At 59.4% G+C, this 26,821-nt stretch overlaps 1 protein-coding gene across 2 annotated transcripts; it reads left to right on the top strand.

Moving 5' to 3' along the window:
- Positions 1–2,459: 2,459 nt before the first annotated feature.
- On the top strand, positions 2,460–26,553 carry COL8A2 (collagen type VIII alpha 2 chain). Of its 2 annotated transcripts, none has more exons than XM_045858421.1 (4): positions 2,460–2,597; positions 10,666–10,710; positions 21,842–22,083; positions 22,625–26,553. In XM_045858421.1, exons 3-4 carry the CDS (start codon positions 21,858–21,860, stop codon positions 24,541–24,543), a joined length of 2,145 nt encoding a protein of 714 aa, XP_045714377.1. In that variant the 5' UTR covers positions 2,460–2,597; positions 10,666–10,710; positions 21,842–21,857; the 3' UTR covers positions 24,544–26,553. The 2 variants fall into 2 exon arrangements, with proteins under 2 accessions (XP_045714377.1, XP_045714378.1); XM_045858422.1 differs by lacking the exon at positions 2,460–2,597 and adding an exon at positions 9,603–9,659.
- Positions 26,554–26,821: the final 268 nt, after the last annotated feature.

Here is a 26,821-nt window from a genome sequence, read left to right as displayed (position 1 = left end):
GGTCAAACAAGGGAGGGGATGGGGAGGTGTGTGCCAGTAGAACCAGGCCAGAGGCCGCAGGAAAGTTTGTGAAGTGAGTCAGGAGAGTCAGGGGTGAGATCATGGGGGACTGGCGGAGCAGGTCTGAGTGTCTGTGTGTGTGGAGCCCACAAGAGCCCCTTCTTCAGCACAGCGCACCCCCCACTTGCCTGCTTGCTTCACCACCTCCCCTTCGCTGAGCTCTCTCCTCTTTCCAAGAACAGCTCACACTCAGAGCTAAATGCTCTCTGTGGACTCACTCATGGGCTTAATCCTCACAAGCCTGTGAGAGCTTTGCAGATGAGAAAGCTGAGGCCGCAGAGGTTAGGTGCCTTGTTCAAGGGCACCTCATGCAGCTGGTGAGCTCCTGGACCTGAGCCCAGGCACCCTGAGTCCATAGTCTCAATCTTCAGTCTTAGCTGCTTAGCTCCCACCCCTCCCTGAACATTCAACCCTCTTCTGATCCCCATCAAGGGTCTGGTTTTCACACCAGCTCTGGGGGGGAGGGCCTTGTAGGTACCTGCCAACCAGGTAGCCTCCTCTTCCTCAGGCTGTGCCCCAGGCTGGCTCCCCTGTGGTCCCTCTGGGCTGGCTCAGGCCGAGACTCCATACCCAAAGGCCCTGCTCAGTCCCCCCAGTCTGAGTGGCAGGACAGGAGCAGCCCAGGCTCTGGAGGTGGGCAAGGGTGAGAGGCCCCACCGAGGAGTGGCGGGGCTGGTGTGTACCTTGGCAGGGGGACAGCAAAGTGGGAGGCCCTCAGAGGGCAGGCGGGAGGAAGAGGGGGAAGGGGTGATGGAGGTAGGCCCAGACCCAGAGACAGGCAGCCTCGGGTCTTCCCCGCTCCTCCTCTGGACCTGTTGAACACGTGCATGCATGTGCGCACACACACACACACACACCTCCAAACCCCCCTTCTCTTGGCCTCAGTTTCTCTAGACTCCCCCACTGCGCTCACTGCCTCCACATCCGCCCCTGTGGCTGGTCCTTTGGCTCTTGGAGCCTGGTTCCTGCCCTGCCTCCCACCTCCACGACCAGCCCCTACTTGCCCATCCCAGATGGTGCTCTTCTGTGACCCCTGCCCTGGAGGCCTCCCTGGCTTTCTAGAAACATCTGCCTTTGTCTTCCGAGTCACTCTTCTTCTGGTTTCTTCCCGCTCCCCAGCAGCACCTTCTTTGCCGATCCCCTTCCTCTGCACTCCCTCTGACTGTCGACCATGCCCACACGCGGCCTGGCTTCCTCTTCTACTGCACACTCCTCCCCTGGGCGTCGTCCCCACGGCTTCAGTCACCGCCTGCCCAGCAAGCGCTCCTAATCTTTAGCCCAGAACCTCACTCCCACCCTGGCTGGTGTGGCTCAGTGGACTGAGTGTCAGCCTGCAAACCAAAGGGTCACCGGTTCGATTTCCAGTCAGGGCACATGGAGGCTTGGTCCCCAGTTGGGAGCATGCGAGAGGCAACTGATAGATACATGTTCCTCTCACACACTGGTTTCTCTCCCTCTCTTTCTCCCTCCTTTTCCCTCTCTCTCTAAAAATAAATAAATAAAATCTTTTTAAAAGAAAAGAAATTTCACTTCTCTTGTGGATACATGAAGTCCCATGGGCATGTCCAGCTCCACGCATCCGACCACCCTGCTCCGGGACAGCCCCTCTCCCATCGCCTAGCCAGCAGTGCCGCACGGACCCGGACACTGCCCCTCCGCCCCATCCACGTCCTGCCTGTGCCACCTCCTCAACTCCTCTGCACTTGGCCCTTTCCTCTGGCCCCCACAGTCCCCTCCCTGGACCAGCTGCGACTATTCCAGCAGCCTCCTCAGCCCCGTACCCTGCCTCTGTCTCCCTCCACACAGAATCAGGAGGCGCTTTCTAAAGCCCAGTCCTGACCAGTCGCTGCACTGCTGCAGTTCAGTGTCTCCCGTGGCTCCCATGTTCCTGGAGGTGACGTCCAAGCAGCTCCAGCGTGGCCTACAGGACCCCACAGCGTGCAGCCCCTGTCTGCCTCTGAACACACAGGCTGACCCCCCTCCTCCCGCAGCCTAGGTCACCACTTGCAGGAAGCCTTCTGTGACTGCTCACGGATGGGCCACGGCCCCTGCGCGCTGCCCCTTCCCGGCGCTGAGAACCCCGTGCCGCGCCTCTCGGCGGCGGGGCTGAGTGCCCTAGACGGCAGCCCTCGAGGGCTCGGGCCCCGCAGCAGAGGGTGTGCGCGAGCGACTGCGGGGCGAGCGGTTCGGGACGCGTGCGGCTGCGGGGGTGTCTCGGACGGGTCTCGGGGCGGGAGGGAGGCCGACGTCGAGGCCGAGCTGGGCGCGCGGGCCAGGCGGGGCGCGGGCCTTGGCCGTGGCTGTGGAAAGAGGAGGGTGGAGGCCCCGCCCCGCCGCGCCCCTCCCGCCGCCCCGGGCCCCCCCTCCCCGCCCGCCCACTCCGGCAGCCGCGGGGACGGCGGGCAGAGCGACGCGGAGCCCCGCCGGCGGCGCGGACCCCGACGACGCCCCCGAGCCGCCGACGCCCCCTCCGCGGAGACCGCGCGCCCTGGGCCGCCCTCGAGGGTCGGGAGCGGCGCCCCGCCGCTGCCCTACAGGTACCGGCGGGGAGGCGGGTGCGGATGCCGGGTTTCGGGAGGCTCCGAGGGCAGGACCCGGCCCGCGCTTCCCCTAGACTGTCGGGGACTGCGGGCCCGCGCCTCCTCGGGCTCCGGGAAGGGACTGGATCGGCGGTAGGATGGGGGAGCCCATCCACTTCCCTGCGCCCGGTGCCCCCTCCCCACACAGAAGCCGCCCGGCAGGATCCCAGACAAAGCCCCCTCCTCCCTCCCTCTCCCAGAAGGGGGCTCCCCGACGATGTGGCTCGGAGCATGTCCCTTCACCTCCAGGGTTCTTCCTTCCCACCTGCGGAATGGGAATGACAAAGCCTCCTGGGCAGGCAGGGTGCAGGAGAGAGGAGGGCGTGCGCGTGGGGCCTTCGCTCGCGCTCCAGCCCCAGGCAGGGAAGCCCCTCGGCTCTCGCCCCCTCCCCGCCCCCGCCTCTGTCATGGCTGGGCTGCTGGGCCACCTTCCAGTGTCTTCGTTTTTCTGCCTCTGTCCTCACGTCCCTCCTATTCTAGGTGTCCTGGCAGCACCCCCCACTCCCCGCACACTGGAGACTGAGGGTTTTCGGAATGTCCCTGCAGGAGCTCAGCACCTCCCCCCAACCCCAGACAGAGGCTTTGCAGGGGTGAGCCGCGGTGCCTGGCCCAGAGCGACTGGGGGCAGGAGACGCTGCGCAGGAGCCCCTGGACCAGAAATGCTGTTCAGACCGAGGAGCCCAGGAAAGGCAGGCCCTCTGCGTCTGCTTGCCGCGTGTGCTTCTGTGTATGAGCCTGTCAGCGTGTGCACTTGCTGGGTGCGAGGGGGACGGCGAGTGTCTGCCAGTGTGTTCTTAGTGTGTGTGTTTCAGTAAGTGTGAGGCCCTCAGTGTGTGTGAGAACATGCTAGGTTCCCGACACAGAAATACCACGGACCTCTCTCGGGGGGGACCTTGGCAACTCACACGTCCTTCCTCCTGCCTGCTTCAGTTCCTCTTGCTAAGGCTTGTGCCTTGTTTGGTGGCCAGGGTCCAGCCCCTCCTCAGAGTGCCCTTAGCAAAGGTACCCTCCCAGGAGCTTCGGGGAGGTCTGGGGGCTGTGGGGCTGACATGGCTGGAGGGGCAGGCAGCCTGGGCCCTCTCTGGGGCTGGTCCCTACTGCCCTGAGCAGATGGAGGCCCTCAGGGAGCCCATTCTTGGGCCCAGGGGAGGTGGTGGGTCCCCTGTGGAGGCACCATGGTGAACTGGCGGTCTGTGCTGGGACCCAGATACCCCCACTGCCTCCCACTGGGCTGGTGAGCACCGACAAACCCTTGAACACAGTCACCCCCCAACGACAATGAGGACACATCACAGCCATTCTCATGCAGTCACACACAGTGACACTGCCTCCCACTGACAGTCACACACAATCATGCAGGTGAACATGCTCTGCGGAAACACACACCACCAAAGATGTTGAAACGAAGTCAGACAGGGCACGTGCAGACACACTCATGTGCCCAAACTCCTACGGACACACGGCAGCCCCACACGGCCCAGCCAGACATACTCAGACAGGAGAACACACGCACAGACCCTCACACTCAGACACACTCACCAGGGTCTTTCTTTCTCTCCGGTTTCACATTGTTCACCACAGAGAAAATGTGTGTTTCCACTCTTTGGCTCAGAGGAAGGGGAAAAAAATGGAAGCAAATGGGTCTGCTAGCAAAAGAAAAGGCAAAAGCCCTGGCTGGGTAGCTAATTAGTTAGTGCACTATTCTGATACAGCAGCGTTGCAAGTTCGACTTCTGGTCAGGGCACATATGAGAATCAACCAATGAATTCATAAACAAGGGAATAGCAAGTTGATTCTCTCCTCCTTCTCTCTCTCAAATCAATTTTTAAACAAAGTTTATCAGTGCCCTGGCTGGTGAGTGCCAGCTTGCAAACCGAAAGGTTGCTGGTTTGATTCCTGGTCAGGGCCAGGTCCCCAGTTGGGGGCGTGTGAGAGACTACCAATCAATGTTTCTCTCCCTCTCTTGCTCCTTGTCTTCCCCTCTCTCTAAAAATACATAAGTAAAATCTTAAAGTAAAAAAGGAAAATAGGGAAAGCTTTAAAAATTTTTATCAAAAAAAGAGAGAGAGAAGGAAAGATTCCGAACAGGGCTGTCAGCCTGAGCACCCCTCACCGCCACCCCCGCCCCAGGCCCGAGCCAGACCAGAGGTTGGCAGAGCCCCAGCTTCCCTGCCCTGCTGTCCTCCCACACCAGACTCCCCCCACCCCCGCCCCGCCACCAGTGGCAGGCATGGAGCTCCCCTTGTAAGAAAGCGGAGCCTTGGATGAACCTGCCCCATTTGTGGCCTGAGGCACTTGAGGAGTTGGGGTGGAGGAAGAACCAGAGGGGCACAGCGACCTCTCATAAGGGGTGCAGCTGTGTCTCAGGGTGTCCGTCGAGGAACATGGTGCAGGCCACAGTGTGTGTGAGGGAGAGGTGGTCAGGGAGGCAGCAGCTGGGTAAGGCTTTCTTTCTTTTTAAATATTTAATTAATTTATTTATTTTAAAAAGAGGGGAAGGGAGGGAGAGAGGGAGAGAAACATCTCTCACGTGCCCCCTACTGGGGACCTGGTCTACAACCCAGACATGAGCCTTGACTGGGAATTGAACCGGTGACCCTTTGGTTTGCAGGCCAGCACTCAGTCCACTGAGCCACACCAGCTGGGGCCTGGCTAGGACTTTGAAGCCGACAAGAACTTTGACAGGTGCAGGTGGCGAGAGGGTGAACAGGAGGGCATTCCAGTCGGAGGGAACAACACTGTGTGTGAAGGTGTGGTGGTGGGAGGCTGCAGAGTTCTCTCAGGGGACTCAGGACAGTGAGCAGTCGTTGGCTCACGCTGTGGGGAAGTGAGTGGAGGGCACTAGCAACTACTTTGAGGTCAGATTTCCAAGGGCCTTGTCCAGAGAAAGGGTGTGAGCTGCAGAGTGGTGCAATCTGGCTGTCACTCTGGTTTCCCTGGGGGTCAAGGACAAAGGGGGACCTTATAGTCAAGGAGGAAGGTGTTAGAAACTGAGGTGGGTGGTTGCCATGGGGGTGAGAGGAAGAAGCAGATGGAGAGGAGTAAGAGGGGACTGGACAGGCCTCAGTGGCTGATTGGTTGGGGGGATGAGCAGGGGGCAGGCCAGGTGCTTTGCACTGGGTGACTGTGGCCTGTCCCCAGAGGAGGCAGGTGAAGGGGACACATAGGTTTGGACCCCAGGGTCTGGTATACTGGGATGGCAGGGGTCTGGGTGTTGAGTGTGGCCACACATTGGGGCGGGGGGAATAGTGTCTGGGAGGCCTGGGGTGTGTACAAAGCCCAGTGGGTGTGCGAGGTCACATGTGTACACATGAGTGTCCAGACACCAGCCAGGGAGGTCCCACTCCAGGACAGGGATTCCCAGACCTGCTCTGTCTGCATCGGGTCCTGAGTAAGGCAGAGCATTCAGCGAGCAGACGAGATGGCCTTGGGAGTCAGGCAGGTCTCGGTCACCTTCCTTATGACCCTGGGTAAGGGACCTCCCAGCCCTGGACCTCAGTTTCCCCATCTATGAAATGGGAATGCTAATGCTCGTCTCCAGGGTCGTTTTGCCTACAGGGGGCTGGGGAGGGTCCCAGCTCACACAAGCGACCAGGGTGCAGCGCGGCACTTTCACCCAGGCTTCCGGTCAGTGTGTTGTACCAGTGTAATTAGATCCTGGGCAGGGACTCGGGGGTCGGGGGGACCTGGCTCTGCTTCTGTTCAGATTCTTGGAAAGTTCTGAATGGGGAGGTGACTCTTCCCATGCAACCTGGATGGCCTAAGATTCTTGGCTCTTGGAGGGCAGAACAAGGGGGTGGCAGAGAGTGGGTGCCTCACGGGGAGAGCCACGCCGGCATTGCGGGCTCCTCTCATGGATGTGCGCACAGAGGCTCCGAGAGGAACTTGTCCCGAGGTCACTCAGCAGCCAGTGGCAGGACTGAGCCCAGAGGCCAGGACCCTGGGCTCAGGGCTCCCTTCCTCCCGGAGTACCCAGGGTGGAAGGAACCTTGCCACATGAAGTTCTCTAATTTCATTCTTCTTTCTGTCCCATTGGAGGAAGGGACGGATAAGGTCTGTGTCTCATTTCATCTTTGTGACAACGCTGCAGGGCTTGGTGGCCCATTTAACAGAGGGGGAAGTGGAGGCCCCAAGAGGTGGGTCACCTGGCCAAGAGTCCCCTTGCTGAGTCCTGAGCTGGGATTCACTCCAGGTCTGTGACACGCGCAGCTCACGTTCCCACTGGCCCCTGGTCCCTGCTCTCTGCTTGGTCTGGCTAGGAAGGAAAAGGAAGCTCAGTTGTCACGCATGCATGTGCACCATGTATTTTCACGGCAGAGGCGAGGTGCTTTCTGAGGGGGTGAAGAACCCCTTTTAAATGGGGGAAGAGAGGCATGAGAAGGTCGAGCCCAGAGCGAGCCCAGAACGTGAGGGCTGGGATGGGTTGGGTTGCCTAGTATCTGAAATGTGCTGTCCCCATGGGTCCTGTGAGGGAGGGCAGCCTCTGGCAGGAAGGGGTCCTGGTCTCTGGTTTCAGTTCGGCTGCTGGCTGCTGTGTGACCTCAGATGAGCTCTCCTCTGGGTCTCCGTCATCCCACCTGTGAAATGGGCCAGTAACACCATCCTGGCTCTCCTTAGAGCCTGTGGCGAGGAGCGACGTAGATAGTGGGGTGGAGGAGCCCTTTCTCCTCTCCTGCAAGGTCTCAGGAGGTCTGCCCACATCTAATACCCACAGCCCTCAGTACCCAGAGGTTTCCTGTTCTTCCCTCCCGCTGTGGGGGCTGCCGGCGGATGCACAGCTCTGCGGGAGCCTATCAGGCCACGCTCCTTCTGACGCGGGTGAAGGCGGCTCAGCTCGAGGCAAACATTCTTCTCATAGTTCCCGAGCCCAGCAAATCCTGCCGCTTAGGCAGGAATGCCGACCCCCTCCCGCGGCGGTAGCAGGAGCTTAGGTGGAGGAGCCCTTGGGGGTGAGGCAGGAGGGGCTGGGGGGCGGAGGACCCCACCCCCAACACCCCGTCCCCAGCTGCAGGCCGCTGGGAGCCTATATCCCCGTCTTCTGCGAACTCGCAGCTCGGGTCCAAACCCGGGGCCTCCGCCGGCGGCGGGCCGGGCGCACTGGGGCAGGTGACTTCCCGCCGGGACTTGGTGTCTCCACCTGTCAAGCGGGGTTTATAATCTAACTCACAGGGCTTTTGGGAGGGGTCATGGTCGTGGTGGTCAGAATAATATACCAACAGTGAACATTTATTGGCTGTTCCTTTCTGTACGCCAAGCACTGCTTGAAGTCTGCTATGTGAAATGGACTCGTTTAACCCTCACAAAGGCTCCACGGAGCGGGAATCGTTCCCATTTTGGAAGCGGAAGCCGAGGCGCGGACGAGTGAGGTCACAGGCCAGTAAGACAAGGCGTAGGGCTGGGAGGAGAAGGCAGGAAGCTGGGCTCTTAACCCGTCGTGATTTCTGAAACAAGCCTCAGCCCCACGCCTGCTCTCGTGGTGGAGGCTCGGGCAGCGGGGAGAGGCCGGCTATTCACCTCATGGTTCTCGGCGCCTCGGTTTGGAAAGTTGGGATGAGGAGGCGGGCCTGGGGTCCTGGCCAGCCCCCCTCGGAGCCCGGCAGCTCTTGGAAGCTGATGGGGGCTGGGGGTGCCTACTGTCCCACCCACATCTGGCCTGGGATTTAGGTGGCGGCGGGCTCTGTGCGAGGAGGAGATATCGCCAGGGGAGGCGCTCAAGGAGGGGATTACGGCAGGCAGCTGGGGCGGAGGTTAAGAACAGAGTCCCATTGAAATGGGCCCAGGCACTGCCCCAGCTTCCTATTTTGTAGGGCGGAGGGAGCCTTGGTCGACCGGAGGGGCCCCTGAAGCCCGTGATGAAGGCTGCCCGCTCTGTGCCCAGCCTTGCGGGTCCCTACTGCCACCTGGTCCAAGCAGGCCAGGCGGGGGTGGAGAGGCAGGGAGAAGGACCTGTAGCTGAGGTCTCCAGGAAGCCCAAGTATACAGGGCTTGGCCCCTTTGGGGGGCTGGGCAAGCTCCCAGGTTCAGAGCCCCGCCCCTGTGCTTCCTAGCCCTGTAATCTTGGAGAGTGGGTATCACCTACTGGGGCCTCGGGGCTCCTCTTCAGAAAAATAGGACAGCGATTCCTGCTTTACACAGTCACGGGAGAGCTATGGGAGAGTTTGATGAAAGAATGCCGGGAGTGTCCTGAGTGCTGTGTCTGGCGCATAAAACATACTTGGGACTTAAAGGGCCAACATGTTCCTTCAGGGATGGGAAGCCGCTTTAAGCTGGGCCTGGGGTCTTTCATCCTGGTATTCAAGGCATTTCTCACGCTGACCCAGCCAGCCCTTCTGGCCTCAGCTCACCTGTGTGATGGAGAGGTGAAGAGCGCCAGCTGTGGAGTCAACAGCTAAGTTCAAAATCAGGCTCTACCCCTTATGGGCTGTGTGACCTTGAGTCAGTTACTTAACCTCTCTGTCCTTTGGTGTCCCCATCTGTTTAAAGGGAAGACAAAATACCTACTCCACTGGGTTGTTGTAAAGATGAAATTAAATAACCCATGAAAGATCTCAGAACAGTGTCTGGCATGTACTAGATGAACTATTATTGTTAGGTGTATTTAGTTAGTTTATTTGTGCTTTTTTGTTCTTGTTTTTTTAATTTTCATCCCAAGCTCTGGCCTCTCCATACCCTCACACATGCTGTTTCCTTGGGCTAGATGGATTGCCTCCCCGCCCGCCCCCACCTCCATCTTCACCCGGTTAAATCCATGTTCATTCTTCAAAACTCAGATCCAGTGGAAGCCGTTTCCCCTCCCGAAGCCTGACGGTGGGGTGAGGGCGGGGCCAGGGCAGCGGGGGTAGAGTTGTGCAGGGAGGCCCTCCCACCCGGCGCGGTCAATCAGGCTGGGCCCTCAGACCCACCTGTGGGGTCGTGGCGTTCAGAGCGGCGGGGACAGAGGCAGGGCTCCGGAGGCAGGGCTCCGCTGAGTTGGAGAGGAGGCCTGGGAGCCGCTGGCCTCGGTGTCTGGCTGCCTGTGCGGTGAGAGACAGGGCCGGGCTGTCAGAGTTTCCATGGGAGCGGGCAGAGGCGAATGAGCAGCTGCGGGAGAGAGTGATGCGGCCGGGAGGTCTCCCTGCCAGGTGGGCTGGCTGTGTGTCCCCTCCCCACCCAGCCAGGAGTCACGCCTGGCCCTGGACTACAGCCCCAGCCCCCCGTGTACAGCTGTGTAACCTAGACTAGGGCTTGCGACAGCCTGGCATCATGGTTGATTGAGGCAGAAATGGGAACCTGGCCATTCAGGGTCCTGACTATATCACCTCCCCGCAACCTTCTGTGGCTCCCCATTGCCTTCTGGAGGAATGCAAGCACCTCATTCAAGGCTCCTCACTAGGCTGCCTCAGCTTTCTCAGCTCCTGCCTCTCCTCTCAGCCCCACAGCTCTGGATCTTCCCTGAAGCTGCCAAGCAGCTTCCTACGTCCAGAAATTTCTCACTCTGTCTTCAGACCCCTACTCGCCCATCAGGACCCAGCTCCGGTGTCCCTTCCTACATGAACCCTTCTGGGGAAAGTCAAGGGGGAGGCAATTGTGCGGTGGCCACTTGTCTGATGCCTCCAGCTGGTTCAGGGCCAGGGCAGGGGCGGGGCCATTTCTGTGTCCCGAGGCCCAGCCTAGGGTGCCCCGCACAGTAGGCACTTCCCCAGGCAAGAACCCTGTCCTATAGAGGGGCCATCCCAGCGCAGGGCCTATGTGTCTAGTGTGAAGGCAGGCACACAGAAGGGGCTTCCTCAGCCTGGGCCCTAGCACGGGAGGAGCTCCATCAAGTGAGGGCCAGGCACCCTGTGGACACTGCTAAGGATGCACGAAGTGAATGAATGAAGGGAGCCGCATCCTGGCTTCCTGAGAAGAGGGACGAGGGTGGGGCCCATGGTCCAGGAGGGGCTCTTGGTAGGAAGCCTCTGGTGGGCGCTGGGGTAGCTGTGAGTTAGGGCAGGAGGCTTCCCGGGCTCCTGGAATCTTCCTCACTGTTTTTCTCTTCCACCCTCAGGCCTCCCCTCTGCTGGGACCTTTAGCGGCCCCTCCGACCTAAAAGGTAAGCTGGATTCGGGGCACCCGGCCAAGGACATCGGTGCCTGGATGAGGCCATTGCTGGCTGCTGTCTAACCTTGCTCCCTCCTGCAGCAGCGGAAGCCCCTCCCAGCCCCAGGATGTCCAGCAGGCAGCCCCTCTTGCAGGTGACCTCAGCTCCCTGTGGCCTGGGCTTGAACATTTCAGCCCAACTCGGAAGCAGCTTTTTCTCATTTATGAACTATTTCTCTCTGGCTCCTTGGCGTGGGCCTGTGTTTGCTCGGCCTGCCCGGGTGCAGTGGCCTGGCTGTGCTCCTGCCCGGCCCCCTCCCTGCCCAGCCCCTCCTGCCGCAGCCGCTGCCTGCCGCTGCCGCTGCCGCCACCACCGCGTGGGGAAGCCACGAAGGCCCAGGAATTTTGGCAGGCGTGGGGAGGCAGCGGGCGGTGGGTGGCGCTCCGGAAAAGGCTGCAAATGTGAACCAGAAGGCGAGGGATTGGCAGCGAGGAGGCCCTGCCTGGCCTGGCCTGGGGCCTGGGGGTGGCTGGCTCTGGGGGACGGGGGTGGGGGGGGCCCTGTCCAGTCTCTGTCAGAAACTCAAAACTTAGGGCTTCTGCTGGGAAGTGAGAATGATGGCACCAGCTGAGGCCTGAACCCCGGGACCCCTGGCCACCTGCCTGAGCATACGCTGCTGCCTGGGTCCTGCCTGCTGCTGGGCCTCTTCCGGGTCATCTGCCCCCATCTTTTCTATTTTTCTATTTCTGTTATTTCTATCTCCCTGGACACTTAGATGCTCCTCCCCAGAGGAGAAGCGGGGTGTCTAGTCTCGGAGTTGGGCAGAGGCTGGTTGCCTAGGTGGTAGACCTAGTTCCCTGTGGGGAGGGAGGTTCACCTCTAGCCCCTTCCAGCTCAGAGCTGAGAAGAACTCTGGAAGGACCACAAAAAAAAGGGGTCATTTGAACAGCCACCCTACAGGCTTGGCTGGAAGTGGGAGATGGGTGGTCAGAGGTCTGGAGCCAGAGCGCCTGGGGTGCAGACTGTATTAAGCACCTACTGTGAGCCCAGCCCCAGTCAGGGATGAGGTGGGGGTGTGCGCAGAGGTGCCTAGGAGGAGGTTCTCCCTGAGGGAGGCAGGGAAGGCTGCTTGGAGGAGGGGGCATTTGAACTGGGTCTTAAATGAGGAATATAATGTTTGCCTGGAGGAGAGAGACGGAAAGGGCAGTCCGGGCAGAGGAGAACACGCAGGCAAAGGCAAGCAGGTGGGTACAAGGAAACACTGAGAAGTTTGGAGTGTCTGGATATCAGGGGTGCAGTGGGCTCCTCATACCCCCTAAATGTGCATGTTTTCACCAAGAGTGAGTCCCTGGTTCTCATCCAGGCTGTTAGTGTAACCCTATCTTTTTAAAACTAGTTTGTTTATTTTAGAGGGATGGGAAGGGAGAAAGAGAAAAACATCATCGATGTGTGAGAGAAACATGGATCAGCTGCTTCTTGCATGTGCCCTAACTGGGGACCTGGCCCGAAACCCAGGCTTGCGCCCTGACTGGGAATTAAACCGGCGACTTTTTGCTTTGTGGGACAATACCCAACCAACTGAGCCACACAGCTCAGGGCTGTAGCCCTATTTTTATCTCCAGCCTCTGTCTCTCTGGAGTTCCAGACCCATGGGTTCTCTGCCTCTTGTATATCCACCCCAGAAATGCCCCTGGGGCCCCCATCTTCCTTGCCTTGCTGTTTGCTCTGTGCTCAGTCTGGAATGTTCCACCACTGCCTGCCCCTCAGGGCCTGTCCCTTCAAGCCTCCTTCCAATATTGAGGCCCCCTGGGGTGTGGGAGCCTCACCCATGAAGGCAAGGATGTTAGGGCTGTTGGAGGAACGGGAGCCTGGGGGAGGTAGGCATGATGGGCAGGGGCAGCGCCCCCAGCCTGCCATCTGCCTGCATGAAGAGGCAGCCCCTAGGCTGATGCCCTGCCCCAGCCTGCCGCCCTCTCCCCGCCCACCTCCCAGATGCCGGGCAGCTCTTTGGTTTTGGAGCAGTCCTCACACCTGCACACTTAAATGGGAGGAGGCCAGAGTCTCATATTGATCCCTGAGGACGGAGAGCTCTGCTCACGGGCACTGGACCCCACAGGTCCCCGTGCCGACCTTGCGGGGCTGCTCAGGAATCGTCAGGGAGGTCAGACACGCACCTGACGTTAGCACAAGCATCAGAGCTGCCGTGCCGGTCTTTTCGGGGGTCCCATCAAGAGACCAACAGCAAGAGGTGTGCAGAGCTTGGCACTCAGACAGAGGTGTAGGTGCAGGCACATGGGAGAGGACAGAGAAAGACAAGCAGGGGCCAAGGTTGCGAGTTCAATTCCTGGTCGGGGCACTTACAAGAATCAACCAATGAATGGAGAAATGAGCAGAATTACAAATCAGTGTGTGTGTGTCTCTCTCCCTCCCCTCCTCCTTTTAAAAAAAAATCAATGAATAAAAAAAGTAATTAAAAACAAAAAAAGAAGACAAGCAGCCCTGGCTGATATGGCTCAGTGGATTTAGTGCTGGCCTGTGAACCAAAGGGTTGCGGGTTCGATTCCCAGTCAGGGTACATGCCTGGGTTGCGGGCCAGGTCCCCAGTGGGTGGTGCATGAGAGGCAACCACACATTGATATTTCTCTCCCTCTTTCCCTCCCTTCCCCTCTGTCTAAAATAAATAAATAAAAAATCTTTAAAAAAAAAAAAGACAAGCAGGCTCACCGAGATGGGCAAACAAATGGGATAGTGCGCAGAGATAGGAGGAAAGACACTCCAAGAGATGCCTGAGAAACACAGGCAGGTGAGGACCTGGGTTTAGTGACAGAGAGACACGAAGGAAGGGACAGAGACGGGTGTGGCGCTGGGTGTGGCGCCTGCCCCCATGGCTCCCTTACACATAACTCTTAGTGTGCCCCCCCAGTCATGATCTCAGGGCCATTCGGGGCTCCACCCTTTTTACCCGCCTTCCCGTCTTAATTGATTCACCTCGTACTGAGTGCAAAGTGTGCCTCCTCCTCCTGGAAGCCACGGGAGAATGTCATGGAATTTATTGTGTGTCGGAACTAGGGAGCCACGGGAGAATGCAGAGCAGGGAGGAGCACGAGCAGAGCTGTGTCAAAGTGCGGTCCACAGACAGGAGGCGGGGCTCGCTAGAGGTGCAGGCGCTGGGCCCTACCCCACACCTGCGGAGTCGGGATCCCCGGGGGCGCTTTGGAGCCTGAGTTTGAAGAACTGCCTGACGCACACTAGGGCTGGAGGAGCACTGCGGCAGGGTCTACGGGATGCACTGATGGAAACAGAGACGCTGAGGGTGGCAGGTGGAGAGAGGCCATTATGATCACGCCAAGTGACATGGATTTAGCCATTTAATTGAACAAACCTTTACCGAGTGTCTGGGGTGTACCAGGTTCTGGGCTGCGTGTTGGGAGGGCCAAGGTCTCTGTGAGGGCGGAGGCTATGGGGAAGGAGGAGGAACAGCAGGGAGAGAGGCAGAGGAGGCAGAGTCCACAAGACTGGATGGGGGTTTGAGGGCCCAGGCACAGGGCCGTCTTGTGCCGTTGTGCAGGCTCGCTACCGTTCAGGGACACCCAGGAAAGGCAGCGAGTAGCGCCCGAGGTGTCTGGGAGGAGCCTTTTCCAACTGCGCTAAGGCATTATATGGGCTAGAGAGATTCCTTACTGCCCTGTAAGGAAGGAAGGGTCAGAAGTGATGCCGGATTTCTGGCTTGGGCACCTGGGAGTAGTAGAGGAGGAGCCAGTAACCAGGAGAAGGGAATGACAGCGATGTGGTGGAGGAGGTGGCTGAGGGCCAGCCAGGTGAAGGTGCTCAGCTCAAAACTGAGCACAGAGTGTGGGGCTCAGGGGAGTGGCTGCAGCTGGAGGCAGGTGGGGCGGCCTTGGTGATGGGATTGGTGAGAACTGGAAAACGCAGGAGGAACCTCTGGAGGGAAGAGGTGAGGCCTGAGCCAGCTCCTGGGGGCAAGCTGGGTCTGCCGGCTGGGCAGAGAAGAATCCAAGGAGGAGCCTTTCCCAGAAGGGGGAGAGCAGGGTCGCAGGGCGAATTGAGTGCGGGAAGGTCAGAGGGCGGGGAGTGAGCGGCGAGTGGGGGCTGAAGAGTAAAGACAGCTCATTCAAGAAGCTTGGCTGAGAAGGGCTAGAGAGAGGAGAAGGTGGCTGGGGGTGGGGTGGGCCAGGAGTTAGGCCTGAGAGGACCTGGGATGGAGAGGCTGAGCCTGGGTGAGGGAGGGAGGCCCCTGAGGAAGAGGTGTGGAGGAGCCTGGGCCTTGAGTGGGAGCCAGGACCCCATTCACCCAAGGCTTAGGAAAGGAGGACAGGAACAGACTCTCCATTTTCCACAAGCTGGGAGAGAGGTGGGAGGCTTAGGGACTCAGGAATCCTCCAGAAGTCTGGTGCTGCCCGGGTGGGCCTTTGGGGGTGGGCATCACGCTCAGTGGGTACGGAGGGCAGTGTCTCTGTCCCTCTCCCAGATCCCGAGCAGGCTATACGACCCCTGATCAGTTTCAGCTCGGGAGCACTCAGGGAAAAGGCCCAAAAGGCCAGAACATGGACTTGAGGGAGCTTCCACAAGGTCCTGGCCTTTGGCAGCAAGCCACCTTTTGTAAGGGTTGGAGGAGATGCTGCTTTGCAGCAGGAGGAATTGAGGTCAGACTAATGATAGAACTTCCTGGCCAGCAGGAAGGCAGGACAGGGCAGCACACCTGAGGGTGCTGACAGCTCAGCTCGTCTCAGTTTTGAGACCACTGAGGTTCAGAGAGGTTAATCCACTTGCCCCAGATCACCCAGCTGGTGAGCAGCTGTGCTGGAATGGGAATCCAGGGGCTGCCGGGACCTTGGAGGGCCTTAGGGACCCCCAGGCTGGACCCCTGACAGGGAGAGACTGAGCAAGGAGTGCCGCTCACCTGCTGACAGAACTAGAGGAAACAGAGAGAGAAATGGGCGGGGCCAGAGGCCCAGGGAGAGAGCAGAGAGCAGGGCTAGGAGACTGGCGAGCCAGGAGGCACAGGGGAGCAAGCGGGGCAGCCGATCCCCAGAAACGCCTCCACAACAGGAAGCGTCTCATAACATACCTGTGGTTTGGCCGGGCCCTGGGGCTGCCTGAGCGCTCCCCACGGCTCCCTCAGCTGCAGCCGCCCGCCTGTCTGGGGTAGGGGGCTTGGAACCCAAGGAGCCTGCGCAGGGCTGTGGGCCATCCACCCGCCCGGGAGGGGGGCTGCCGCGGCCCCACCAGCCGCACCCGGCACAGTCCACTGGGACCCCCCTCCCTCGGGCCCCTGTTATTATCTGGACCTCTGAGAGTTCATCCGTGAAATGGGGTGGGAAGTGGGTGGGCCTTTAAATCCATAGGGTCCCCTGGCCCCCTCTGCCGGTCACCCCTGGGACAGGACCCTTTGAGAGAGAAGATAGGGGAGGGGTCACGGTGAGCTGATGCCCCTTCCCCTCCCGCAGCCATGTGTTGGGGGGGAGTTGGGGGGTCTGCATTCATGCCACTTCTTCCTGCTGGGGCCTATTCACACCCTCCCCCGTCCTGAAAGACCCTGGAGCACCACCCGCTCCAGCCAGCCTCCTTGGCCACCCCGGGAGGAGGCTCTGGCTGCCACAAAACGCTGACTTGGACAAAATGCTGTTTTACGGGGATTTGTTGAAAAGGGGGGAAATCCCCGTTAAGGACTTGCAGCTGTCCAAACACCGCGTCCACCCTGCCGCCGCCGCCGCTCAATCCCCTGAATCAGCGTCTCCTTGTGCACCCCACTTCGTGCCCCTGCCAGCCCAGCCCCTTCCCAACTGCCCCGGCTCTTGCCTTCCTTCCTAAGAGGTTACCAGAGAGGGTGATGGCTTGCCCAGGGTCACACAGCAGAGCTGGACTTGAGCTTCAGGGCCCGCCCCCTGCCCCTGACATCCCTCTTGGCCGCTGCTCCTCGCAGAAAGAACAAGGAGCAAGGGAATGAGTCCGTCGTTCTTTCTTTGCACCTCTGTCCCCCGGCAGGCTGTCCTCAGCTGAAGTTCTCTGATGGAGGCCATGGGAATGTCCCCGCCTCTTCCCCTCTGGCCTGGGGTGGGGGCGGCGCCCCCGGGGCTGTGTGACAAATATCTGTGCAAAGTCCGAGGAAAGGATGGAGTGAGTTATTGGCGTGATCTTTCAATTTGACGGTGAAATGAACCAACATTTATTGAGCACCACTGTTTGCCAGCCAAGTCCTGTGCTGGGCACGGAGGTGGGGGGAGGGGATGTGGCAGGCGGAGAGAGTGAGGAGCCAGAGAGAAACTCGAGCCCAGATGGGGACCCGCAGGCATCAGTGGAGTCCGGGGGGCACCCAGCAGGTTCCCGACGCCCAGGAGCAAGTCAGAGGCAGGCGGTGGAGACCAGTGAAGGGCACTGCTTGTGCAGGGGCCAGGGCGCCCCGGGGAGCCTGGGCGGGCGGGGGCGGGGCTTGGGGGCACAGGCACCCTGGCTCCGATGGCCGCTGGGCGGGGGGCCCTCTGTCCCACCTGGCTGCGGCATCGCGCCAGTCCAGGGCGCCGTTTCTCTGTGCAGGCCCTGGAGCAGACTGGGCACCTCTGCTCTTGACCGGGCACCGGCTCCCAGCCCCCAGCCCCACGCGGACAGGCACATGCCAGCCTCCCCTCTAAGAGCTGGGGTAATCGCCCGCGCCCCCCCAAACCCACAGGCGGCTTGGCGCCGCACGAAAGACTTTTTCTTCGTCTGCTTCTGTCTCTTAGTCTGGCTTTCGCTCCCTGGCTGCTCTCTCCTCCCCGCTGCCCTCCCCCATGGCAGGATGTCGCAGTGGTTAAGAGCTCAGGTTCCTTACAAGCCTCTGTTCAAATCCTGGCTCCCATTCCAGACATCACTGTGTTTCTCCAAGCCCCAGGCTCCTTCCTCATCTACAGGAGGAGGAATCCCAACAGCCCCTCTCTCCCGGGACCGGGTGGGAATTCAGCCCCTATTGAACATGCAGTACCCAGGCCGCTGCGTGCTCAGTGGGAGCTGCCATTCTCCCGCAGACGCTTCTCATTCCAGAGGCAGCACCTGCTCTGGGCTCCCGTAGCAGACCTGTCCAATCTCAGCAGAGGGGGCACAGTACAGGGGGTGCTGGGATGGGGCAAATTCAGGGAGCCGCAGGGGGTGGGACAGGGATGCGCCCTGGAGGCCCGCATTGCCTAGGAGGAATGAAAGGTGGGGAGCTTGCGGGATGCCCTGCCCTGGCTCCTGTCTAGACTTGGGGCTCTCCCTTTTTGTGCTCCTCCACAGTCCTCCCAGCTGAGCCGGAGGCTGCCTGTCCCCTCTGTCATCCCCCACTCCCAGTGAGACCTTGGCTCAGGTCCCCAGAGCCAGGGCTGTCCCGAGTCCTCCTGCAGTGGTGCCATGACCTTGGCCTTTGGCCCACTCAGACCAGAATGGCTCCCACCCCTCCCCCTGCTTCGAGCTGCGTGCTCCGCCCCTCCACCTGCTCCCACCACCTGGCATGCACCAAGCAGAACATTCTGGTCCTGTGAGGTTGTGAGCACTGCTCCCCCTCCACCCCTGTGGGCCCCCAGCTCAGGTGCCAGTGCAGGGGGGCCTTTTTCTTGCTCAGGAGAGGTGGGATGGTGAGGGGATCAGGGGCTGGGGGTCAAGGGTCAGGCTGCCTGGGTTTGGGTCCTGACTCCCCCCCACCCCCAATTCCCTCATCTCTAAAACTGGGCTAGCATGCTTCACAGGGCTGGATGCAGACGGGATGTAAACTGTTAGGGCCACGCCTGGCCGAGCCTCTGTCAGCAGCACCCGAGGCCCAGGCCTGTGGAGTCCTGACGTCGACGGTGCTGAGGGCAGGCTCCCATGAGGCCTCGGTGCTCACACTTCCCAGTCATGTGTCCTGGGCAAGATTCTTGCAGTCTAAGCTTCTGTTTCAGGGTGTACAAAATGAGGACATACATGCATGAGCCTCGGGAGGCAGGGGTCGTTCAGAGGATTCCGTGAAGTGAAGCCTGCCAGGCCCTGAGCTTGGGTCTGGTGTGTGGGGCTGAGGCTCAGGGAGCTTCTGTGACCTGCCCAAGGCTACAGAACAGGTTGGTGGCAGAGATGGGATTTGAACCCCGGAGCTGGGAATTCCAGCTTCACAGACCTCCTCTGGGGCCCTGCACGCGTTCCTGCAAAGCTCTGCATGCGACTGAGTTAAGAGGAATGTTGAACTGCAGCTCCAGGTGCACCTCGGTTACTGGGGATGGCTCTGCTCCCCACATGCACCTGCAGGGTGCACAACCCTCCCCCAAGCCCCTCTGGAGGCCAGGCACTGGTGCCAAAGGGCCCCTGGGTGGGGTGAGGGGAGCCCAGAGCAGAAGTCTGAGGGGCGATGGAACTTCTTGGGTGGGCAAAATGCCGTGTAGTTCCCCGTGCAAATATTGATGGGTGCCCCATGTGAGGTAGACACTATCCCTAGTCATCACAGCAGCCCCAGAAACAGGTTGTTAGCCCAGCTTAAAAAAAAAAAAAGAAGAAGAAGAAGAAGAAGCCCTGGCTGGTGTGGCTCAGTGGATTGAGCTCCAGCCTGTGAACCAGAGGGTCACCAGTTCAATTCCCAGTCAGGGCATATGTCTGGGTTGTGGGCCAGGTCCCCAGTAGGGGGCACACAAGAGGCAAGCACACACTGATGTTTCTCTTCCTCTCTCCCCCCCTTTTTCTAAAAACAGATAAATCTTTTAAAAAATAACATTTTTATTGATATGATTCACATATCATATAATTGGCCTATATAATGCGTATGACTTAATGGGTTTAAAAATATACTCACAGAGCTGGGCACCCCTCAGCACAACCAGTTTCAGAGTGTCCCCCCCACTTAGAAACCCACACCCACGAGCAGTCACTCCCACATCTCCCTGCCCCCGCCCTGGGCGGCTTCTAACCTTTCTGTCGCCATAGACTTCACTATTCTAGACACTTCGTGTACGTGAAATCTCGTCATATGGTTTTGTGACTGGTCTTTACGTGGCAGTGTTTGCACAATTTGTCTGCCTTGTAGCACGTTACCCATACTTCATTTCTTCTCACTGCTGCATGCTGTTGCGTCGTGTGGATACACCACACTTCGTCCATGCACCGGTTGGTGCATGTGTGTGTTATTTCTACTTTATGGCTGTTTTTAAAGATTTTATTTATTTATTTTTAGAGAGAGGGGAAGGGAGGGAGAAAGAGAGGGAGAAACACATCGATGTGTGAGAGAAACAGCCACTGGTTGCCTCTCACACTGCCCGAAACAGGGCCCTGGCCTGCAACCCAGACATTTGCCCTGGTGGGGAAGTGAACCTGTGACCTTTCAGTTTGCAGGGTTAATGCCCAGCCCACTGAGCCACACCAGTCAGGGCTGTATGGCTGTTACAAGTAATGTTGCTATGAACATTCATGTCAAACATTCTGTGTGGATACATTATCCCATTTTAAAGACAAGGAAACAGGCCCCCAGAGTGGAAAGCTCTTGCCTGGGCGCAAGAGCTGGCAAGAGCTGGACTCGGACTGGTGTCCCAATCTAGAGCCTGTGCTTCCCCGCCCAGGAGCTGTGCTAAGTGCGGTGACAGAGCTAGGTCAGGACAAAAAGGAGGGGTGAGTTCGTGGAGGAAGGGGTGGCAAGTTCCTGGGCCTTGCAGGAGCGGGGAAGAACATTGCAGGTGGAGAAGCAGCGGGTGCAAAGGCCTACAGGTGTGAGGCATCTGGGAGCCGTAAGGAGTTGTTGTCATTGGGGCAGAGGTCTGGGGGAGGGGAGAAGCAGAGAAAGGCCCCATAGGTGATAGGGTAGGAGACTCAGGCACAGGTGAGATTTAAAAGGCCTTTGTATCCTCCTCTCTTCAGGTAACTGAGCCATAAATATACATTTTTAATTAAGTATATATCCACGGGGGTAAGTTTATTTCAAAACGATTTCTGGCCAATGAGCTGTGTTTCGTGTGCCTCATGGAAAGACAGTGCCGCAGACAGCACCACGTTGCTGCAGCCCACAAACTGCAGTCATTTTCACGTCGCTTATTGTAACTCAGGAAAACAGGTCTTCCTAGATGGTCTCCGAGCTTCTCCTCTGTGTGTCTCTGTAGTAGGGATGGTGTTGACATCTGCGTTGCTGCCTCCATGAGAGTCAATCCACTTCACGTTGTCACGAGACCAGGATTTACCACTCTGCTGTCTAGGGTTCTGAGTCAGCGGGAGGGGGTGGTTTCCTGTTCAGCTGTGGATCTTTGACAGCTTCGGCAGGACGTGGCCCTGTTCAGGTCCTTGCAGCCTGTATGTTTTGGATTTTTAGAAGGTGCAGTGGATGTAGTAGCCAATTTCTTTTGCACACAGGAAGCTTTATAGAATTTTATTCCCAAATCCCTTATTTTGAGAAGCTGTTTTGTATATAAGAATACTATTGAAATAGAACATTATTTTCCTAGATACTAAATCTTTGTATATTGATCAAGGTGATTCTGAAAGTTAAAACTTTAAGTGTTAGAATGTGATGTTATTGTTAATGGTTCTATATTATGTATTCAATAGGAAATCATGGTTTATCAATAAAAGTTAAAATGCCCATCTTGAAAAAAGAGGCCTTAAATGTCATGCTAAGCACATGAACTTGACCCTGAAGGCAGGGTAGCCACCCAGATGGACACCAATGTAATTTGAAGTCAGACAGATCTAAGGCAAACCCCAGTTCCGCTTCCATGAAACCTTCACTTTAGCTTGTCATGTGGAAAATGCAGATGACAAGAACAATACCTTGTTTAAAGCGCTGCGGGGACCGAGTTCCTGTCTCCGGGGAGCTCGTCCCAGGGCCTGGCAGAGTGCCAGCTCAGCGAATGGTAGTGTGTTACCATCCTCACAGGGTGTTGAGCAGGGGCTGCCAAGGTCAGATCCGTGTTGTGGAAGGAAGGGTGTCTGGCTGCAGAGGGACTGGTCCAGGAGGCTGTTGTCCGGGGGAGGGACCAAGACAGCGGTGGGGCTGGAGAGCCACCGGCAGGCTTGGGAGAAAGTCAGGAGATAACTTCTGCAGACTCTGAGACTTTGAGAATTGCTTGTGAATAATATCTAAATTCTGATTTTCTGTGCGTCCCGGGCCTGGTGCCAAACCACTCAGGGGCTGGGCTTGATGGCCCCTCTCGGTTCCTCCCTGCAGCTCGCCCACGGACGCCATGTGGTGGGCTCCGATGCCCCTGTCTACACCGCCACCTCTGCTGCCTCCGCTGCTGCTGCCGCCACTGCTGTCGCTGCTGCTGCTGGTGCTCGGGTGCGGGCCGAGGGCGGCCACCGGTGGCGGGACCGGCGGGGCAGCGGGCTACGCACCGGTGAAGTACGTGCAGCCCATGCACAAGGGACCCGTGGGGCCGCCCTTCCGTGAGGGCAAGGGCCAGTACCTGGGTGAGCACCACCTCGTCCCCCTCCAGGTCACAGCCCCTCAATCCCCACCTAAGATCCCATCTCCACTTTCTTCCTGATGCTAGTCCGGGGCCTCCCACCCTCGGAGGGCCCCAGTCAGCTGGCTGGCCGCTGAGGTCTTTAGTGTGGTGGAGGAGGGGCAGGCAGGTGTGCGGGCTGGGGGAATGGAGGGGCAGTGGTCTACTCCGACTGGCTCTGGAGGGAGGCTGGCGCCATCTGGCGGCCATTCTACCACACGTCAAGCAGGGATTAGAGGTTCCCCAAGCTCTGGGGGATGGCCCATTCTGGGTAGCCTGGAACCCTGGGTGAGGACACCCTGAGGCCCCCAGGATTGCCAATGGACCCCCTCTAAACCCCATCTTTGATGAGAGCAGGGAGGGGGAAAGCAGGGCGTGGTCTTCACAAACAGATACAAGGCCTTGTTTTCTCGCAATGCACCCTGTGCTGATGTGCGGGAGTGGGTGGATGGGTTCTCTCTCCTCACTGACCAGGCCCCTGACTGCCCCTTCTCTCTTTCTCTCAGAAATGCCTCTACCGCTGCTGCCAATGGATCTCAAAGGAGAGCCCGGACCCCCTGGGAAACCTGGGCCTCGGGGGCCCCCTGGCCCTCCTGGCTTCCCAGGAAAACCAGGCACTGGAAAGCCAGGATTGCATGGGCAGCCTGGCCCCGCCGGCCCCCCTGGCTTCTCCCGGATGGGCAAGGCTGGTCCCCCAGGGCTCCCAGGCAAGGCTGGACCACCTGGGCAACCAGGGCTTCGTGGGGAGCCAGGGATACGAGGGGACCAGGGCCTCCGGGGCCCCCCCGGGCCCCCTGGACTCCCTGGGCCCTCAGGCATTGCTGTCCCTGGGAAACCGGGCCCCCCAGGGGTGCCAGGGCCACCAGGGTTTGGGGGGGAGCCAGGTCCTCAGGGGGAACCTGGGCCCCCAGGTGATCGAGGCCTCAAGGGGGATAATGGGGTGGGTCAGCCAGGGCTGCCTGGGGCCCCAGGGCAAGGGGGTGCCCCTGGACCCCCTGGCCTGCCTGGCCCAGCTGGCTTGGGCAAACCAGGTTTGGATGGGCTTCCTGGGGCCCCTGGAGATAAGGGTGAGTCTGGCCCTCCCGGGGTGTCAGGACCCAGGGGGGAGCCAGGGGCAATGGGCCCAAAGGGGCCTCCTGGGATGGATGGTGTGGGGATCCCAGGGTCAGCAGGAGTGCCAGGGCCTCAGGGCCCAGCAGGGGCCAAAGGAGAACCAGGGACCAGGGGTCCTCCTGGCCTCATAGGCCCCACTGGCTATGGGATGCCAGGACCGCCAGGCCCCAAGGGGGACAAGGGCCAAGCTGGGGTCCCAGGGCTCTTGGGGGACAGGGGTGAGCCAGGTGAGGATGGGGAGCCAGGGGAGCAGGGCCCACAGGGCCTTGGGGGCCCTCCTGGACTTCCAGGCTCTGCAGGGCTCCCCGGAAGACGTGGGCCCCCTGGCCCTAAGGGGGAGGTAGGGCCTGGAGGACCCCCAGGAATGCCTGGCATTCGGGGTGATCAGGGACCTAGTGGCCTGGCTGGGAAACCTGGACTCCCAGGAGAGAGGGGGCTTCCGGGGGCCCACGGACCCCCTGGACCAACTGGGCCCAAGGGCGAGCAGGGTTTCACTGGGCGCCCCGGGGGGCCAGGGGTGGCAGGAGCCGTAGGACAGAAGGGTGACTTGGGGCTCCCTGGACAGCCCGGCCTGCGGGGTCCCTCAGGAATCCCAGGACTCCAGGGCCCAGCCGGCCCTGTCGGGCCACAGGGCCTGCCAGGCCTGAAGGGCGAACCAGGCCTCCCAGGGCCCCCTGGAGAGGGGAAAGTAGGGGAACCTGGCGTAGCTGGGCCTACAGGGCCCCCTGGAGTTCCTGGTTCCCCAGGACTCACAGGACCTCCTGGGCCTCCGGGGCCTCCTGGCCCCCCTGGCGCCCCTGGGGCCTTCGATGAGACTGGCATCGCCGGCCTGCACCTGCCCGACGGGGGAGTGGAAGGCGCTGTGCTGGGCAAGGGCGGCAAGCTGCAGTTCGGGCTGGGCGAGCTGTCGGCCCACGCCACTCCCGCCTTCACCGCTGTGCTCACCTCGCCCTTTCCTGCCTCCGGCATGCCTGTTAAGTTCGACCGGACTCTCTACAATGGCCACAGTGGCTACAACCCTGCCACGGGCATCTTCACCTGCCCTGTGGGCGGGGTCTACTACTTTGCTTACCACGTGCACGTCAAGGGCACCAATGTGTGGGTGGCCCTGTACAAGAACAACGTGCCAGCCACCTACACCTATGATGAGTACAAGAAAGGCTACCTGGACCAGGCGTCTGGCGGGGCTGTGCTCCAGCTGCGGCCCAATGACCAGGTCTGGGTGCAGATGCCCTCGGACCAGGCCAACGGCCTCTACTCCACCGAGTACATCCACTCCTCCTTTTCAGGGTTTTTGCTCTGCCCCACATAACCCGTGGGGCGCTGCTGCCCCGGCATCCTCCTCTTTAGTGGTAGAGAGAACTTCTCAGTTACAAAGAATCTGCATTTAAAGAAAAAACCAAAGGCTGGACAGAGGTGGGAACAGAGGGGGCTCTGGCCTGAAGAGACTGACTTGGCTTCTCCCTCCGTGCAGGCTGAGGCTGTTTCTGGAAGAAGCTGGCCTGAGTCCCTCCTCGCCCCTGAGTGTCTGTGCACTGTTGGGGTTGTGACTCCCTTGCTGCCCTGCCTGGCCTGCAGGCAGGGCCCCAGCACACTCGGTCCAGCTGTCGGGGGTCCCCGAGTCCCAAGTCCCGGGCTCTGCTGGGTGGTGAAAGACGCTGCTTCTCTGTGAGTCAGAGCTGAAAGAGGACTGAGCTTCCCCTTCCACCCCCTTGGGCGGTAGGGGGCACATATCGGCAAACCCCGCCCTTCCTGCTGGCCCCAGATGGCACCCGCTTAGGGAATGGGTCTTAGCCTCCCTCAGTTTGTGGCTGGGGCTCTTCTAGCTCCCCTGGGACTTCCAGCATATGGTGGTGGGTCCCTTGAAGAGTTTCCCTCCAGGGAAAGGGAGAGGAGGGGGCCAGTGTGGACACCCTGCCACGACAGCCATCCCAGGCATGGTGCTGTGGCGCCAGGCATGTAGAGGTGCGTGGCCCCTTCTGCAAAATCCTGGGAGGACCGTCCCCCTTCCATGGCCCCAGTGCAGCCATGGGGGGCGGGGTTTGTGTGGGGCTGGGGCTGGCCCAGGATGGCAGGCCTTCACCGGCATCTCATTTCCTAGGCTGCCCCCACCAGCTCTGGCTTTGCTCATGGAAAGGGTGGCTGCCCGGGCCCCTGGGGAGGGGCACAGGCAGGGTCCACTGTCGGTAAGTGGGGGTGAGTGGGAGTATTCCTCCCTTCATCTCCTTTTGCCCCCTGGGAGGGCTGATTTTCTCACACAAAATTGTAAGGGATCCTTGCCACCCCCAACCCAAGTGACCCAGAGTAGGCCTTTCATTTGGCCCTCAGAACAAGGTGCACACGAGCTTGGGGGCAAAGGCTCCGCCTGCTCTTCCTTAATAAGAACCACATGTATGTGTCTACTGAAGGGGTTAACTGGAGGGGCTTCCTCTCCTCCCGCCTCTGGTTCCAATTTCCTGCTCTAAGCAGGATTAGGGCCCGGGAGGCCGAGGCTGTGGGGGAAAGGGTGCCAGCAGGCCCCTCTGGAATGAACTGGCTCTGGGTGTTTCAGCCGTTCCCCCAGTCAGAGCTCCTCTGCAAGAGACAGGCAGGACCCTCTCCCCTCTCCTCAGCCCCCAGTCCAAGTTGAGTGGGTAAAGCTGAGGTCAGTGTTGGAGACGGGGTGGTGGGCACGCACGTAAGGATGGCCCCTCTCCCAGTGGCGGGGACCTCCCCAGGCCAGCCCACCTCCGCAGACCAAGCGTGAGCCTGGGTCAGCCAGCGCGACATGCCACACTGCCGTCTGTGTCGAACACTGGGGGTGACGGCTGGCTCGACCCGCTGAGCTGCAGCTCCCACGGGCCCCTTGCCGGTCCTCCTCCCCCAACCTCTCCCAGCAGAGCAGGCCATTCGACTACTCAGGCTACTGTTCAAAAGGAGAAATGACAATCCGAATCTGCCCAAGTGACACTATAAGAACAGGTCTTGGTTGGGGTTCACGGGGGATCCCTTACTCCCGAACGCCGGAGAGAGCTATCTCAAACCGTACCTGGTGGGCCCTTTGCTCAGCCTCCTCCCTGGGTCAGAGCCACGGCCTTCTGACCTGTCAGGGAGGGGTGCTGATGGGCCAACGTTCATCCGGCCCCGGTGGGAACCCAGGGGACTAAGGAGGGTTTAGGGGAGCCAAAAAAGCTATTTCACAAAACTGAGTTTCTGCTAAAAGTCACTCCTGACGCCTTTGAGAGGAGTGGCTGGTGCTTCTCAAAATGTTATGTTCCAGGTGTTGTCTACTTAATTGGCCAGCTTTGTTAAATGATGTCAGGTTTGAACAATGAAAACTACATTACCTTGTGTTTTTATGTTGATTCATTTTTTTCCTCAAGATTAAGGTTTAAACGTTTTTCATTGCAATTGCATTTCTTACCTGGTATAAGAAGCTTCTCTACATACCTAGCATGTGCCCTGTGTCACAGGACATTTGGGAAAAATGTGGTTGGGGGAATTAAAGAAACTGGGATTTCTCTTTGAAAAGAAAAACCATGGTGTTGACTGCACCAACACAGCCTCAGTAAATCTGTCATATAAAACAGCAGACAGCCCAGACGGGCGCT

This window comes from Phyllostomus hastatus, unplaced genomic scaffold (genome assembly GCF_019186645.2).
Source record: "Phyllostomus hastatus isolate PE091 unplaced genomic scaffold, TTU_PhHast_1.1 phas_scaffold_182, whole genome shotgun sequence".
Lineage (NCBI taxonomy): Eukaryota > Metazoa > Chordata > Mammalia > Chiroptera > Phyllostomidae > Phyllostomus > Phyllostomus hastatus.
The sequence above is the reverse complement of the archived record's forward strand: the minus strand, read 5'-3'. Positions and strand labels throughout refer to the sequence as shown.